The sequence below is a fragment of the Talpa occidentalis genome, unplaced genomic scaffold (assembly GCF_014898055.3).
Source record: "Talpa occidentalis isolate TD23 unplaced genomic scaffold, MPIMG_talOcc4v2.1 talOcc4.15, whole genome shotgun sequence".
Taxonomy (NCBI): domain Eukaryota; kingdom Metazoa; phylum Chordata; class Mammalia; order Eulipotyphla; family Talpidae; genus Talpa; species Talpa occidentalis.
In genome coordinates this window covers 26863856-26880058 of record NW_023601543.1, presented here as the reverse complement: position 1 = coordinate 26880058, position 16203 = coordinate 26863856, and the positions used below count along the sequence as shown (strand labels likewise).

Sequence of the window (16203 nt, the reverse complement as noted above, 5' to 3'; positions counted from 1 at the left end):
AAATTCCACACTTTCTGCTCAATTTTGCGAGAACCTCTAATTGCTATAAAATTAAAGTCTATAAGAAAGCAAAAGAGAAAAAGGTGATCAAGTGAGATGGTTATAAATTTAGGAAAACTATAAAATTTAGGCTATCTGTAATCACCATGGTAACCACTGAAAAATTAGAGAGAGATGCAAAGAAGGAAATGAAGGGAGAATCAAAATGGTGCACTGGGAAACATCTAGCAAACGCAAGATAAGGCAGTGTTGGAAGAACTGAGGAACAAAAGAGATTACAGAGAAAACAAATAGCATAATGATAGAAAAAATCCTTCATTCAATAATCACTTTAAATATAAATGGGTTAAATGCATCAATTAAAGGGCAGATATTGGCAAAGTGGATCTTAAAAAGACATGATTAACTATATGCTGCTTAGAAGAATCAATTAAAACCCATAGACACACATAGTTTAAAAGTGAAAGGATGGAAAAATATATGCAATATAAATAGTAACCAAAAGAAGCTGGGATGGCTTAACTAATACTAGGCAAAACAGATTTTAAGTGAAAAATTGTACATGATGTAAAAAGGGCATTTTTATTGATAAAAGGATCAAGTCATCAAAAAGGTAAAAAACTTATAAACATATGTACCAAACAGCAGAATCTCAAAACATATGAAGCAAATATTGACGTAATTATAAGGCAAAATTGACAGTTATACAATAATAGGTGGCAACTTTAATAGATAGAACACATAGATAATAGATCAATCAGGGATAGAAGACTTGAACACTATCAATCAACTAGATCTAAAAGACATATGCAGAACATTGTACCAAACAAGAGTAGAGAACACACATCCTTCTCAGATGCACATGGAATATTCTCCAGGATAGACTATGTATGCCATAACATAATTCTTAATACATATAAAAAGAATGGAATCATACAAAATATTTTCTGAGTAAATGGTATGCAGCTCAAAATCAATAACAGAAGGAAAACTGAAGAAAAAATTGCAGAAATCATACAATATACTCTTAAACAACCAATGGGTAAAAGCAGAAGTCACCAGGGAAATTAGAAAATGCTCTTGAGATGAATGAAAATGAAAATACAACACACTCAAACTTATGGGATACTGTGAAATAATGAAAGCAATATTTCAGAATGAAATTTATAGCATAAACACCTATGTTTAAAAAGGAACTCTGAAATCAATACCCTAACTTTATACCTTGATGAGCTAGACAAAGAAGAGCAAACTAAACCTAAAGCCAACAGAAGGAAAGAAATAGACAGTAGAACAAAGTAGAACCAATGAAACCAATAGTTGGTTCTTTAGAAAGACCAGCAAAATTGACAAATCTTGGCTAGACTTAAGGGAAAAAAATGTAAATAATTAAAATTGGAAATGAGAGCAGGATGTTACCACTAACGTTACAAAAATTGAAAGAATTAAAAGTGAATACTATGGAAAGTTCTATGCTAACAAATTAGATGGTTGTTATGAAATGAACACATTCCTAGAAATATACAAATTACCAAAACTGACTCAAGAATAGATATCTGAACAAGATGTTAAAACAAGACACTGAATCAGTAATCAAAAACGTCTAAGAAAAATTCAGCCTTCACTAGTGAATTCTAGCAAACATTAAAGATTTAACATTCGTCCCATTCAAACTGTTCTCCAGAATAGAAGAGGAAGGAATACTTCCTAATGTTGTCTATGAGGCCAGCAATACTCGATTTGCCAAAGCCAAGGATACCACAAGAAGCCCACAGACCAATATGCCTCATGAATAAAGACAGAAAAATCCTCAATAAAATACCAGAAAATTGAACCCAACAGCACATTAAAAGTATTAGCTTTTAAGCCTTTAACTGGGAGCTAAAGTTAGTCCTTTAACCAATTGGGAGTTACCCTAGGAATGCAAGGGTGGTTCAACATAAGAAAATCAACTAGTGCAGTACATCCCATTAATAAAACAAAGAGGAGTAAGTGATTATTTCAGTAGACACAGGAAAAAACATTTGACAAAAGATGGGATAAAAACACTTAGAAAACTAAGAATAGAAAGAAAGTTCCTTAATATGAAAAGGGGCATTTATGAAGACCCCACAGCCAGCATCATACTCAATGGTAAAAGACTGAGATCAGAAACAAGAGCCCGCTTCCATCTCTGCTAGTTAACATTGGAAGTCCTGGCCAGCACAATTAGTTGAGAAGGAAATAAAATGCCTTTAAATTGGGAAGGAATATTATATTTCTAGATGATATGATTCTATATAAATGCAGTGGAACCCACACAAAAATGAAAATACTAAGCAGATAGTTACAGGGTATAAGATTAACACACAAAAATAACTTGTGTTTCTATCTGACAGTAATGAAAAATCTGAAAAGGAAGTTAGGAAAGGAATTCCATTTACAGTAGCATCCAAGAAGAGTAACAAAGGAATAAATTTAACCAACAAGGTAAAGGGCATGTACAACTGAAAACTAGAAAATATTTCTGAAAGAAATTAAAGAAAAATCAGGCAATAGTCCCTAAAGCAATCTTCAGATGCAATACAATCGCCACCAAAATTCCATTGACCTTTTTTTACAGAAAAAGAAAAGCCAATCCTTACTTTTGTGAAGAACCTCAAGAATCCTTGAATAGCCAGCCCAAGCAATAATGAAAAAGCAAAGAGAGGTAGGGGGACTCACACTTCCCAATTTCAAAACTCCCTACAAAGCTAGAGTAATCAAAACTGTGCGGTGCTGGCATAAGATTAAATGTATCGACCAATGGAATAGAGTTGAGAGTTTAGAAAGCAACACAAGACTCTATTTTCAGTTGTCCCACAATGGGACAAGTATCAGATAATCACAATCAAAGGAATGAAGTTGGACTCCTATCTCACTGCATATAAAAATTAGCTCAAATAGGGCCTCCCCAGTGGTGCAGCGGGTTGAGTGCTGTGCTGTGAAGCTGTCCGCAGCCTCTACAGTGCAGGTTCGATTCCTGGCTGGCCAGGGAGATTGCCACATGGTGTGGCAGACCTCTCCTGCCTCGTCTGCTGCTCCCCTCAGCAGTATCTTCGGTCCGTCTGCTGTTCTGCTCCCCGCTCTGTCTCTGGTGAATTCTCTCACCCTCCCGCGCCTCTGACCTGTACCCCAGTTCTTGTATAAATAAATTGTAAAAAAAAATTAGCTCAAATAGATGAACAACTATTAGAATATAACATAGGGGCAAATCTCCATGATCTAGCACGTGGATTCTTAGATTTGACACAAAAACATGAGCAACAAAGAAAAAATGAAAATAAATTGAAACTTCATGAAAATTAAAAAAAAACTTTTTTCATCAAAAGAAATTATGAAGAATGTGAAAAGAGAAGCTGCACAATAGGAGAAAATACTTTTAAATTATTTATCTTGATCCAGTCATCTATTTTTGGGCATTTGGGTTGTTTCCATAGCTTAGCTATTGTAAATAGTGCCGCTATAAACATAGGGGTGCAGGTGCCCTTTTGAATTAATGATTCTGTGTCCTCTGGATAAATACCTAGGAGTGGAATTGCCGGATCATATGGAAGCTTCATCTTTAGCAGATTGAGGAACCTCCACACAGCTTTCCACAGTGGTTGGACCAGTTTGCACTCCCACCAACAGTGCAGAAGGTCCTTTTTCTCCACACCCTCACCAACATTTGTTGTTGCTAGTTTTTTAATATGTGCCATTCTCACTGTGTGAGATGGTATCTCATGGTAGTTTTGATTTGCATTTCCCTGATGACAAGTGATGGTGAACATTTTTTCATATGCCTGTTGGCCAGAAAGAAAAAGAAAAATGCCGGATGGTCTCAGTCATAGCAGGAATTTAGAAAACCTAAATAAGGGATCAGGAAAAAAGACTAATTATAATAAAGTAAAAATCAAAATCAACAAACAACTATGAACCAGAGACACACTATGCGGGGGAGGGAGGAGGGAGTAGGATCAAAACAAGGGTGGTGGGAATTGTTCGGGGACTATAACCAAGATGAAAATGCATACATTGTGCAAAAATGCAAAATGATGCAAAAAATATATAAAATAAAAATAAATATATAAAATAAAAATAAATAAATGAATCATTTATCTGGGTTCAGGATTTAATATCTTGAATATACCCCTTTTAAAGCATATGTACATATATCAATATTTTACTATATTATATATTAATTATTTACTATATTAATATTTTACTATATTAATTATATTTACTATATTAATTATATATAAAAATATATTAACTCTTACAACTCAACAACATAAAGGCAAATAACACAATCAGACAAAGGGCTTGAATAGACATTTCTCCAAGAATGATATACAAAAGACCAATAAGCAGATGAGCAGTTATTCAAAATCACTGGTCATTAAGAAATGCAAATCAAAACCACAATGAGATACTACTTCACACCCACTAGGATGACTACAATCGAAAGATAATAACAAGTGTTGCTGAAGATGTGCAGACCTTGGGACCATCATACTTTGTGTGCATTGCTGTTCCACAGCCAATGTGGAAAACAGTTTGATGGTTCCTCAAAAAGTTAAACATAAAATTACCATAAGACCTTGCAATTCTATGCCTAAGTATCTACCCAAGAGAGAAGAAAACATTATGTCCACACAGAAACTTACACAGGAACATTTACAGCAGCATTATTCATACAAGCCAAGACGTGGAAACAACCCAAATGTTCACCATTGGATGAACAGAAGGACACTGTGGTATATATGTACAATAGAACGTTACTCAGCCATATAAAGAAAGTTCTAAAATAGGCTACAACTTGAATGAACCTCAAAAACATTATGCTAAGGAATGTCACAAAAGGTCAGACATTGTACGACTCCATGTTTATGATATATCCAGAGTAAACAAATTCAAAGATGGAAAGGAAATTTTAGAGGTTAAGTAGGGCACAGGTGAGGGAGGACGGACGGGAGAATCCTCTTCTTGGGGATAGGGTGTTGTTATGGTGTTATTAAAAGTTTAAAAATAGAGTCAGTGGTTGAACAACATTGTGAATGCCCTGAATGTCACTGAATTGTATGCTTGGAATGGTTAATTGTATGCCATGTGAATTTTACCTTAATAAAAGACAATGTCAAAAAGGGGTGAAAAGAAAGGAGTTTCTTTTTTAACTCTCAAGTGCCCCGTGCACCCAGCTTGCAGGACTTATTGTCTCACCTTCCCTAGAACAAAGGGCGTTCCCTGCACTTTCCCAGTGTGGGGTTGACTAGTAGCAATTTCTAGTTGCCATTCTCCAAGGAAAGAGTCTTCTGGAGTGGCGCAAACCTAAACGGGGGAGGAAGGGACCAGTGAGGCCCATCTTTTTTCCAAGAACATTATCCCACCATGTTTGAGTAACGCCGTGTTCCCCTTCTCAATCCCATCATTCATGAAGACCACAGACCACATACACTAGGCAAGACACAGGAGGAACCAAGTCACCAAGGGGTATGGCTTCCGGTACAAAGGTCACTGTGGCCACCCATCACGGTTCCCGACCACAATGCTGGGAATGGGTCATTGCCGAGCCTGGGCCAGCCGGGTATCAATGTCTCCCTTTAGTGTCCCTGAAAACATTTTAATGTTTGAAGTAGAGAAAACATAGGGAAGTGTTTGCATTACTCACGCTAGTACTGTCCTTTAAAATAGATGGGGGTTTCCCATTCTTTCCAAGCCAAGACACCCTTTCTACTCTGCCAGGGCATGGGAGAGTGGGGGATATGATGGGTCCACCCAGCTATCAGCCCTTATCTTCCATGCTGAAAACACACAAATCCACTTACCCAGTTGGCAGCTATGGAAACCTTGGGTGATTCCAGAGTACCCTTCAATGGAAATGCTGATCTGATGAAAAGGGACCACTAGGAAGTCCTGGTTCCAAATCTGCCTGGTGTGCAGGCAATGGCTGCGACATTCAGCAGCTTCCATGAGTCCAACATGATTTAAACTCCATGTGTCCTCATTGCGTGTTTTACACCATCCACATTTAAGACCTGCCTTTGCCCCTTCTACGTAGAAGGTTATTCAGAAAGTTAGTCTGATTTCCCTCCCTTGCTGGGTTACCTCCAATACCCTATCTCTCCCAGGCCCCATGAGTGGATTTTTTTTTTTTCCTATTGGGGTAATTTCTCAACCAGTACGCACATTAAGCTTTCGTTTAGAGTAAACAGCCTAGTCTCTACCTGTGCTGTTTTCTCTCCTGGTTGTGGAAAGGGTGTGTGCCTTTCAGGGGGGCAGCTTTGCAGGGAGAGAACCACCTTGTACCTACCAGATGCCATTCTACATGTACATAAACCTGTCTCTTTGATAATCACATTGATTCTCTCTCAGACACCTCACACCTCCCTGCTAGAGAGAGCAAGGCAGCCACATTGTGGGAACAGAAGCATTCTCCTCCTCCACTCAACAATCATAGCCCAGACTAAAGCCAGTGGCTTCTGCTGCTGATGTGCTGAGGGCTGAAGGAATAGCATTTCCCGACAGGGGGCAACTACTCTGCTCTCCTGCCACCGGGAGCTGGAAGTCATTAAGGAAAACCCTGTAAAGCCAGCTTGATTTGCCTGGGCCCCAGTCTGCATGGCTTTTCCCAATTAGCCCAAACTGGTATGCCCCTCAAGACTCTGAACTGGACTGTTCATCTGTTTTAGAAAATTATGCTGTCTTCATTCTGCGGCCAAGCACAGCGCCATTTCTAGGGGACGGGCGGGGTGTAGGGGCAGGCACTCAGTGAATATCAATGGATCACGTGGAGCCTGACATTTGGGAGGAAAAGGCCAAAATGGAAAAGAAGAAACGATGGCTTGCCAAACACTCTCAAAATAACTGGGCTGGTTGGGGCACCAGCCGTGGTTTTCAGATTGTCTGGTGGGACGTGGTTTTTTGTTGGAACAGATCCAAGTTTCCATAAACATTCAGTACCAAAAAAGAATTTGTGCTTAAGTATATAATATTGAAAAAAGGCAGTATTATCTGAAAAGAAACCCTAACAGGGCCTCCCCTGGTGGTGCAGCGGTTGAGTGCTGGGCTGCGAGGCTGCCCGTAGCCTCTGCAGCGCCGGTTCGATCCCCTGCCCACATGGTGCGCAGACCTCTCCTGCCACGCCCGCTGCTCCCCTCAGCAGTGTATTTCGTCAGTCTGTCTATTCTGTTCCCCGCTCTGTCTCTGGTGAATCCTCACCCTCCCGTGCTTCTGACTGTACCCAGTGCTTGTATAAATAAATAAATAAATCTTTAAAAACAAAAACATAAACAACTGTTTAAAAAAAAAAAGAAACCCTAACAAACACTTAGCGTGTTACATTCAGAAAGACAACTGAACACCACCAATGGGTTATTAGCAGGCTCTATCAAGCCGATTCTTTTCTGGTTAGATCTCAGGAGGGATGGTTATCCTGCCTGATCTTCCTTGTCAGGCCTAGTTTCAAAGGTTGTGGCTGCACCAGGATTTTACAATGTAGGCCTGTAAGTACCCAATTTCATAAAACTATACAAGCACAATACCACTTCTTTGTACAAATCAGGACCTTCTTGCTGCTGTACAGCCAAAATGAAACCCAGAAATGAATGGAGTGCTGAGACCGTAACTACAACTGTCATTTTCCACGCTGATTACAAATTCTTATCGTTAACAAAACAGCCTCATCATTCTCATTTACTTCATAAGGAACTGTTACAGGTTCCCCCCACTATCCAAAAGTAGAACAACTCCTAATTTAATTTGGCAGGTTATTTTTGGGGTCTGTGAATGTTAAAATGTTTCCATATAAATTAATGGTAGTAGCATTCCCCAGAGCCCTCCCAAAAAACTTACATCATACCAAGTAGAAACATTCTGCTTTCAGATGTGGTTATCTGTGAGTGGGGGGAACCTGTATATATTTGTGCATTGTGATACTGAAATACTATTCTTACTCTCATGTTTTTGACAGCATTAAGGTATCAGGTAAGAGTTTGATCGAAAAGCAGAGATTCTTCCACTTTGGATGGAGATGAAAAGTCTTAACAAATTACCAGCCGTCTGGGACTCAGCCACCTCCTTTTAGAATGGGAGCGTGAGCTCCAAGATGCCAGGGCAGTTGGTGAGCACAGAGGCATGTCATGCAGCCTCTGCCCAGCCATGTGCTCTAACCTTCTCATCCTACATTTAACCTCTATTGAACTAATGTGACCATCTGTCATGATGGAAATCTGCAAGAGCTGGCCAGTGTTTATTTATATAACACCCACACCCTATGCCAGTCCTCTGGGTGAGTCCACGTTGTTTAATTAGGAGGTAGACTGGCAAGACAGTTACCTCCAATTCTTCAAAGAATTTTTCCAGTGGGTTTGGAACAGGAGATTGTACCATGGGCTGCAAGGATTAAAGGAAGCCTCTGAATGTGGTACTCAAAGCAGTGTAAACCCAAGGCCTGCTTCCCTTGCATCTTGTCATTCAGCTCTTCCTCTGCAGGTGAAAAGCCCAAGCAAACAGATAGGAAAATATCCGAGCACCGCCCAAGTCCACACTTGTCTCAGCTCACACTTGTCTCCAAGCTGCAGAAAGAGGGAGAAGCCATTCTGTGTGAGTAGTCAGTCACTGGATCTCCTGACTGGCAGCTGTGTGTCCCCGTGTGGTTTTCCCATGGCAGGCTTCCCCTGGCTCACACGGGTAGGGTCCCTTGGATAGGATAGTATTTTCCATCAACAGAAGGGAACTGCCTCTTCCCACACAGCCTTGCTTGCCCTCGGAAGCAATGGAGGTATTTAGGTGCGCAGTGGGGCATGAAATCTAAAAAGGAAGTGCTAAATTCTCTCTGGGAAGAATTTAGGTAGGTGGAGTGTGATATTGAAGTTGAAATCTGTCCAGACCATTGAGTTAACCACTAATGCTAAAAAAAGGAGAATGCTGTGGGCTCACTAAATCACTTCGTTCTACCTGAACCTATTAATATTGTCTAAATCATTAAAAACTCCTATGTGCCATTAAACACGAATGACAAAACTGGGGAGAGCCTGAGGAGATGGCTGCTTTAATGGAGCACTGCGCAAGACCACAACAGTCCTCTAGGATCCACGATGGCTGTTTTTAGCTACTGTGATTGACATAAGCACATGTCACGTACTTCGCATGGGTAGCAGGGATTTGGAGCAATAGAACAGAAAATTTTCCTGTCTATATTCACTAGCAATTAATCCTGAAATATGCATGATGAATCTGAGACAACAAATGATTTAGAGAGAGCAAGTGGAATCTCAACAGTGTCCTTGGTAGACTTTCCTTAGAGAAAGAGATGGGGCAACAGCTGATAGAGATAGCACACGAGAGATTCCTTTCTTGATGGCACGCTCTTATGGCTCTTAAAGTCAGTACCACAGGCTGCCTTGTCCTCGACTCAGATGTTTTCCCCAAGCTCCAGCGGGGGACGTTTCATCTCATACCACACCGGAAATGGAAAGGTAACTAGGAAGAAGGCTGTCAGGCACGCCTATGTATGTATGTGGCTCCAAGTGGCCGCATCATGGACATTTCACATTCCGCACAAAACGGAGGAAATGGCAAAGTGCTGATGGCAGAAGAAGGGCTTCCACCTCATCAGGTGGCTTCTGTGGAGAGCACTGCTGCTGCCTCCTACCATCTCACAAAGGGGAAACACAGTGATTTTGAAAGGTGTTCAGGGCGGGCCTAAATGTAGCTAAGCTGCGACCAGAATTCAAGGCTGATGTTTGTCTCAGATCCGGGACGGGGCCTGAAGAAGGCTCCGCTCCGGCACCATGCCAGAATGGAGGGCTAGGCAAAGGGGTGACTTTGGTAAACATCTGACAGGGAGGGGCTGGAGACAGGTGAAATTCCCGAGTGCTAAGTTAGGAAAGAAACCAGTATCACTTTCTAAATATATAATTCAAAGTCTTCAACTGTTAATGTATTATAAGGATTAGCCACGAAACCCAGATCCTATGATGAGGCAGGTTAAAGAAAGAAACAACAAATGGTAACTGAGTTTTAACGTTTTATTGGGTAAATGATTTAAAAGGTAATAACAATAGTGTCAAAACTACTACAATATCTTTCCACAGCCATACCTTACAGACCCACATAAACCTTCTCATGTTTAATGTTTTAAAGCCATATATGTCATATAAAATGCCCATTTCCAATAGTTCCTTCAAACTATTAAGCAATTAACTGGGGGAGGAAGGAGGATCTAGTTATTACCTGAAAGGGTTTCAGGTAATCTGTGGTGTCTTACTGTAATCAAAAAACAGGTCACTAGGAAAGAAGGAAAAGAGCTACTCCAGGTAGCTTTTGCTCATTACAAGTCTCACGGATGCATCACCAAGAATTTATTATGCTGGTGACCGATTCAAAATAATTTGGGGGAACATATAAAACACTAAAATAACTTAGAAACTAGATCCAAATATTTCAAAAGTAATCAACTTTGATATACAAAAACAGAGGTGGTTACAAAAGTTTGTTTTCTCAGTGCGTCTATGCCCCAGCGCAATTACTGGGTCCAGAGCAAAATAAAAGGTTTATTTTTTTCTGAAACAGTAATAAAAAACAAGGAAAACATATCTCTGTATATAAAGGATCAATGCTGGTCTTAAGAATAATGTAATCAGAAACCCTTAAATCGAGAGGCACACAATGGGTTTCTGTTTTTAAAAAATAAAAGGAAAAGTCACCAGTTTATTCAAATGGAGGAGGTGCTCACACTCCTCAAATAAACTTAATTCAATTTAACATCACTAGCAAAAAATCACTTAGAAACTGTACAAAAATAAAAAAGTTAACACATTTAATCCTGCAAGGTTTTTGTAAGGACTGGAAGGCAGGCTTTTGGAGCAGCATTTGGGCATGGCTAGGGGCTTCTTTGGTTTGATCTAACACACATAAGAGATGGAACCTATTCCAGAAGACAGTTTCGAATTTCCTGCACATTTGAAGACATGAAAAGAGGCCAGCATACAAACTTCTGGTGTGCTGAGCATTGGGGCTGTATGCACTGGACTGAGAACCTTGTGACTACTTTAAGTGGGGTGGGGGGCAAAGAGCAAGCCTCATACTTCCTCCATCAATAACATACTGACCTCTCATGGCAGGGAGACTGGAGGGGGTAGTAGCACATTCTCGTGCAGTCAGAAGGCCACTTAAAGGGGGGAAGGGAACAATTGTTCTTTTAGAATCTGGTACCTGGCTGACCTTGTTTAAGAACAAGAAAACCCTTCCAGAAATGGAAGCCTTTTGCTACATACCAAAGTAAAATACGTACTATTTTCCAAGAGGAAAAATACCCAGTTGCATTTGAAAACGGAAAACATGAATGGAACTAATTAACATTAAAAGGGGCCATGTAAACTTTGTGCTACTCAAATGAAGTTCAAGTATTACTTCTGAGCTGTTTGAAGATCACTGAACTTATGTAATATTCTGGTGATAAGAGTGCAATTCACATTTGTGTTTCTGAACAAATAAACCACAACTGGCTAGAATATAACCTGTGCAATTAGAATCTTTGTCTGAGTTAAAAACACATGCTACATATTTCAACATGTTCAAAGTTAAGTCAAACCACATATTTAACAGCTTTGTAATATACGACAAAGGTGCAAAGGTCTAGCATTTGTTTGTTTGAAGCACACCATTGCAGTTTGTATAACACCCTTTACACTACAAAGTCTTTTAGTCAACAGCTACTTAGAGACAAAAATGCACTGTGCATTATTTTGAATACAAAAGGAGACAAAACTATCCTTTTCCCCCAAGCCATGGTGGGAAATATTGCTGACCTCGTCCTCTGAAGCCTGCAGGATGGTTATTTCTTCAGTATAACATTATTACACCGGTAAGAAAATCTGTATAACATCTGCATATATCAAGAATTAAAAAAAAATCTGATATGATTTTAGAGTCCGCATGACCAGTCACGTGACCTGCTCAAGATTTGATTAGCACCGTTAAATACATAAACACACACATATGTATGTGTAAGTATATATATATGCACACAGACATATATATATGTAAATAGATCTTTTCTTTTTAAAAAAACTTCTAACCATGAGCTCACCCAGGATGAGGAGCCTGTTGAACTGATGAGATGACAGATAAGGTGGATCTATATTGGTCTATTTTGTCTCTCTTCAGTTTGCTTGTTTATTTACTTTTTTTTTTTTTTTTTTTTTTTTTTTTTGCAGCAGACAGTATCATTCAGCTTGTGCTCAGTTTCCCTATAAGGGCAAGAAAAAGTTTCCATCAGGTAGCCACTTGTTTTTATACTGCAAGACTAATCTGCTCCGAAATGCTCCCAAGTAGAAATGAAAGGACTCAAAATCCCTTTCTAAAGCCCAGCAGCTAGTCTTCTCAGACTAATCTCTAGGTTCAGTGGAACTGGCTACCGAGACTACATTTCAGGCTAACAATTGGCTTCTTAGTTAAGGCATCGTAACTGAAAATGGTTATTTCAACAACAGATGCTGTGGATGAAGGAATACCAACAAACTTCTAAGCACTCTCTTCAAAACTAAAGCAGTTTGCTTCGCCATAATGGCAAGCAGAAGAAATTCATCCAATTAACCTCAAACTAGAAAAGGGGTTTTGTCTGAACTAGCAGTCTGTCACTTGTCACAGCAGCTACATGTATAAGCTAGGCCATTTTGTTATTCAGTGACATCTCATAGTTTTAGACTATATATTCTGCACCATACTTCTATTTATCACTTGATATACTGTATCCTGTTTGAAAAAATATATATATACACATATATGTGCATACACACGTCACACACTCACATACATACACACACACTACCATTACCATTATGAAGGTAATCTTTCTTCAGAATCATCTGTCTTTTTTCCTGGGAATATATATACAGACCTCCTATTAACATTAGGAAGTTTGTTTTGTATACATCATGGGAAGAATAGTCCTGCACATGAGCTGGACTCTAGATCATATCTAAGTGCCAATTCCACTGTTACAGGTGTAACCTAACATCTCATCAACATAGTAAATGTATTTATATCAAAAGTATGTAGTGCAGAACGAGATTCAAGCTATTTTATAGTATTTCTAAAACTCCAGTACTGCCCCCATGACAAAAATATCTGAAATCATGGCATATATGAACTTTCGTTTCACTAGATTATCTTTACCATTTCTTTAAATGGTAGCTAAAATTGTCTCTGGCCGATCATGACTTAGCGAAATCTAAAGCTAACAGATTTAATATATAACAGACAAATGTCTCTTTTTGGTTATTTGCTCAGAATAAATTTTTTTCAGCTTAAAAAAATACTTAAGTGTAAGGGATTTGTCTAATCTGTCATTTCATATATAGAAACAATAAAACTTTACAAGAATATTTCTCTAAATTGCCTTTTTAAAAACCCCTCTTAATTCCATTTAGTTATATTCTTCTCAAAGGCACTAAGTTCTGTATCTGTTCTCTTTCTGATATTCATGGCTCTTCAAATGCTTTCTGTAGCATAGCTGAAAAGTAGCTTGTACTTTCTTAAAACAGTGTTTTAGTTTGTAAGTTGGTTGTATAAAGTGATGAGGCAGTCTCTCCTATGATAACCAGCACACAGGCATAAATGATTTCTCACTCTCTGTGACAAGCCCTATCATGGACCTTTGAATAATCCCCTATTTGAACTAAAGTTCATATATTTTAACCATGGGAAAAAACATACTCAAGGAGCAAAGAGCTACATACTAAACTCATAGCAAAATGAATTTTAGACAAACTCATGGGTAATATACAAATACCTGAATTTGATATGAATTAATGTCAAACTCAACTAGCAAAAATTACCTTACTGAGGAACACTAACAAAAAACCTAAAAAAAAATCCTTATAAACTGCACAATTTCTTCCATCCACAGTGAAACGAAGGAAGGAAGGAAAGAAGACAGGAAAGAAGGCAAGAAGGATGGAAAGATAGAAACCCAATCGAGATGGCAAAGCAAAACTCTAACATTGTAAGGAAAGAAAACCCCCAAATTCATATATGCTGCAAAAAAATGAATGGTCTAAAATAATAAAACAGAATCTTCTTAAATGCCATTTCCTACCCGTTACCATGATGATCTTAATTGACGGTGTCAAAGCGTCACCATGGCAACGGAAACTATCATCATAAAATAGTACAGTAAAAGAGATAGCTAGACCAAGAAGGGGTAGGGTCTCCTGGGAAGAGGTCTGCAGAGAGGCCCAGTGACTGGTTGTGCGGCTCAGTGTCAGGAATAATGGTTGTATGGCGGAAGGGGATGCCCAATGCCATTTTGGAAGTGATGATGCTGGCGATGAGCAAGGTACTCAGCATAGCTCAGGGTCATCTTTTCACTACGGTACCTGAAAGAAAATCAGGGAAGAGACAAAGTTAATATCAGGAAATAAGGTGACATGCCAATGTCAAGCTAGAAGGGACCTTAGAGAGAGAATTTTATAGATCAGGAAAGAGTCGGAGAGAAGTGATGACTTGCCTAAAGTCACACAGCTAGAGAGTAGCAATGCTGCAATCAGAACCAAGGAATTCAGCGTCTGAACACAGTGCTCTTTCCACTCTACAACTCCTGGTTCAAATGGTCTCAGAAATTTTATTGTCCTCCCTCAGTCCTGGTTGGCTAACAGAAATGAAAAGGGGAAAACTAACCTATTCCCCATTATGTATGCATCTCATTCACTTGACTACTTTTTCTTCTGGGATCTTCCATTGCTCCCTCTTTTACCATTTGCTTCCCTCTATCCATACATCTGCCTAGGTCTTGCAATTAGAAAAAGTAACAAGAACTTTTCTTAACCTTGGTATCCCCAAACCTCTTTCCCCCATCTTTAGCTTTCTTTTCATTGCCACCCTTTTCAAAAGAGTAATGTGTATTTTCTACCGTCAATCCCTCATCTCACACTACCCCTTGGCCTAGTGCTTCTAGACTTCTGCTGCTACTTTTTACCGAATCCGTCCTTGCAGAAGGCTACCCCCTCATTCTTCTTTCCTCTCCATTATGATACCATTCCCACTCCCCTTCTGAAGTTCTCATGCCATGGGCTCTACAACTCCACATTACCTACAGGTACATTATCTATATGTACATAACCCTGATGCTCCCCCTGCCTCTCAAACTGCTCTTATCTCTGTCAATGCATCCTACCGCTACCTTGTAGGGGTTTCCTACATGTCTAACCTCAGTTCTTTCGACACTGTGTCCTGTCCACTCTCACTGAACCCCACCCAAATTACCACCTCTAGCCATGAGCTCCATACATATACATTTTCAGTGATCCTGTAGACAGTCCTACATAGAGCAGTATCCTAGGAAGCACTCCAGAATCAGTGCATAAAACTTTCCTCCTGTGGTCCCTGCCTTTGTTAAAGGGATCAGCTTGGCTCCCTTTTTCTTGGCTTGTTCTTCTCCCCTACTTCTAGGTGATGATTAAGTCCTTTCATTTCTTCCACAATAATTTCCTATCTGTCCCCTCCTATCTTCCCATTCCATTGCAATAGCTCTTGCTGAGGCTCCCATTTCACCTTTCTTGGATTGCTGCCACAGTTCCATAGATAACAGCAATGCCTTCTAATTTTCCTGTTTCCAATTCCAATATTATACTTCTCCAAATCCATCTGTTTAGCATTCTTCAGTGGCTGCCAATTGCCTATAGAATCAGGACTAAACTTCTAAATGTAGAACCCAAGAAGCTCCATGATACAACCTACCTCCTGCATCATATTTCACCCTAATGACCACCTTCTGTATGTACACTGAAAGTCCAACTCAGACAATGGAACACTCTTCAGAACTTGCTCTGTTCTCCAATACCTACATGCCTTGACTCACAAAGTTTTCTTTGTGTTAATCCCTTTCCTCTCTCTGTCTCTACCTATCAAATAATCTACCCATTCTTTATACCCAGTCTCAAATCCACCTCCTCTTTGAAATTTTCTGTTATCCCTTACCCTCTTCTGGAATTCCTCTTACCCTGTTTTATGATCTCACATCACCCATTACATTCTGCCTCAAAGTAATATTTATGTATGTATATGCCCTTCTATTTTCCTAGACTATGAGCTCAGGGAGAGCAGAAATGGAGGCATTTTCAAATTTGTTATTCCTCAGAGCTAAAACAGTCCATGTTTAGACTAAAAGCATTCAATGTGGTTTTATGGAATTGAAATAAA

At 39.4% G+C, this 16203-nt stretch overlaps 1 protein-coding gene across 1 annotated transcript in view; it reads right to left on the bottom strand.

Moving 5' to 3' along the window:
• Positions 1-10017: 10017 nt before the first annotated feature.
• The window catches only part of AMMECR1 (AMMECR nuclear protein 1), a 125398-nt gene continuing 119212 nt past the window's right edge, over positions 10018-16203 (bottom strand). The window contains 1 exon segment of the mRNA XM_037512071.2: positions 10018-14381. Within this exon segment, the coding sequence (XP_037367968.1) occupies positions 14267-14381 (115 nt within the window). The 3' untranslated portion in view covers positions 10018-14266.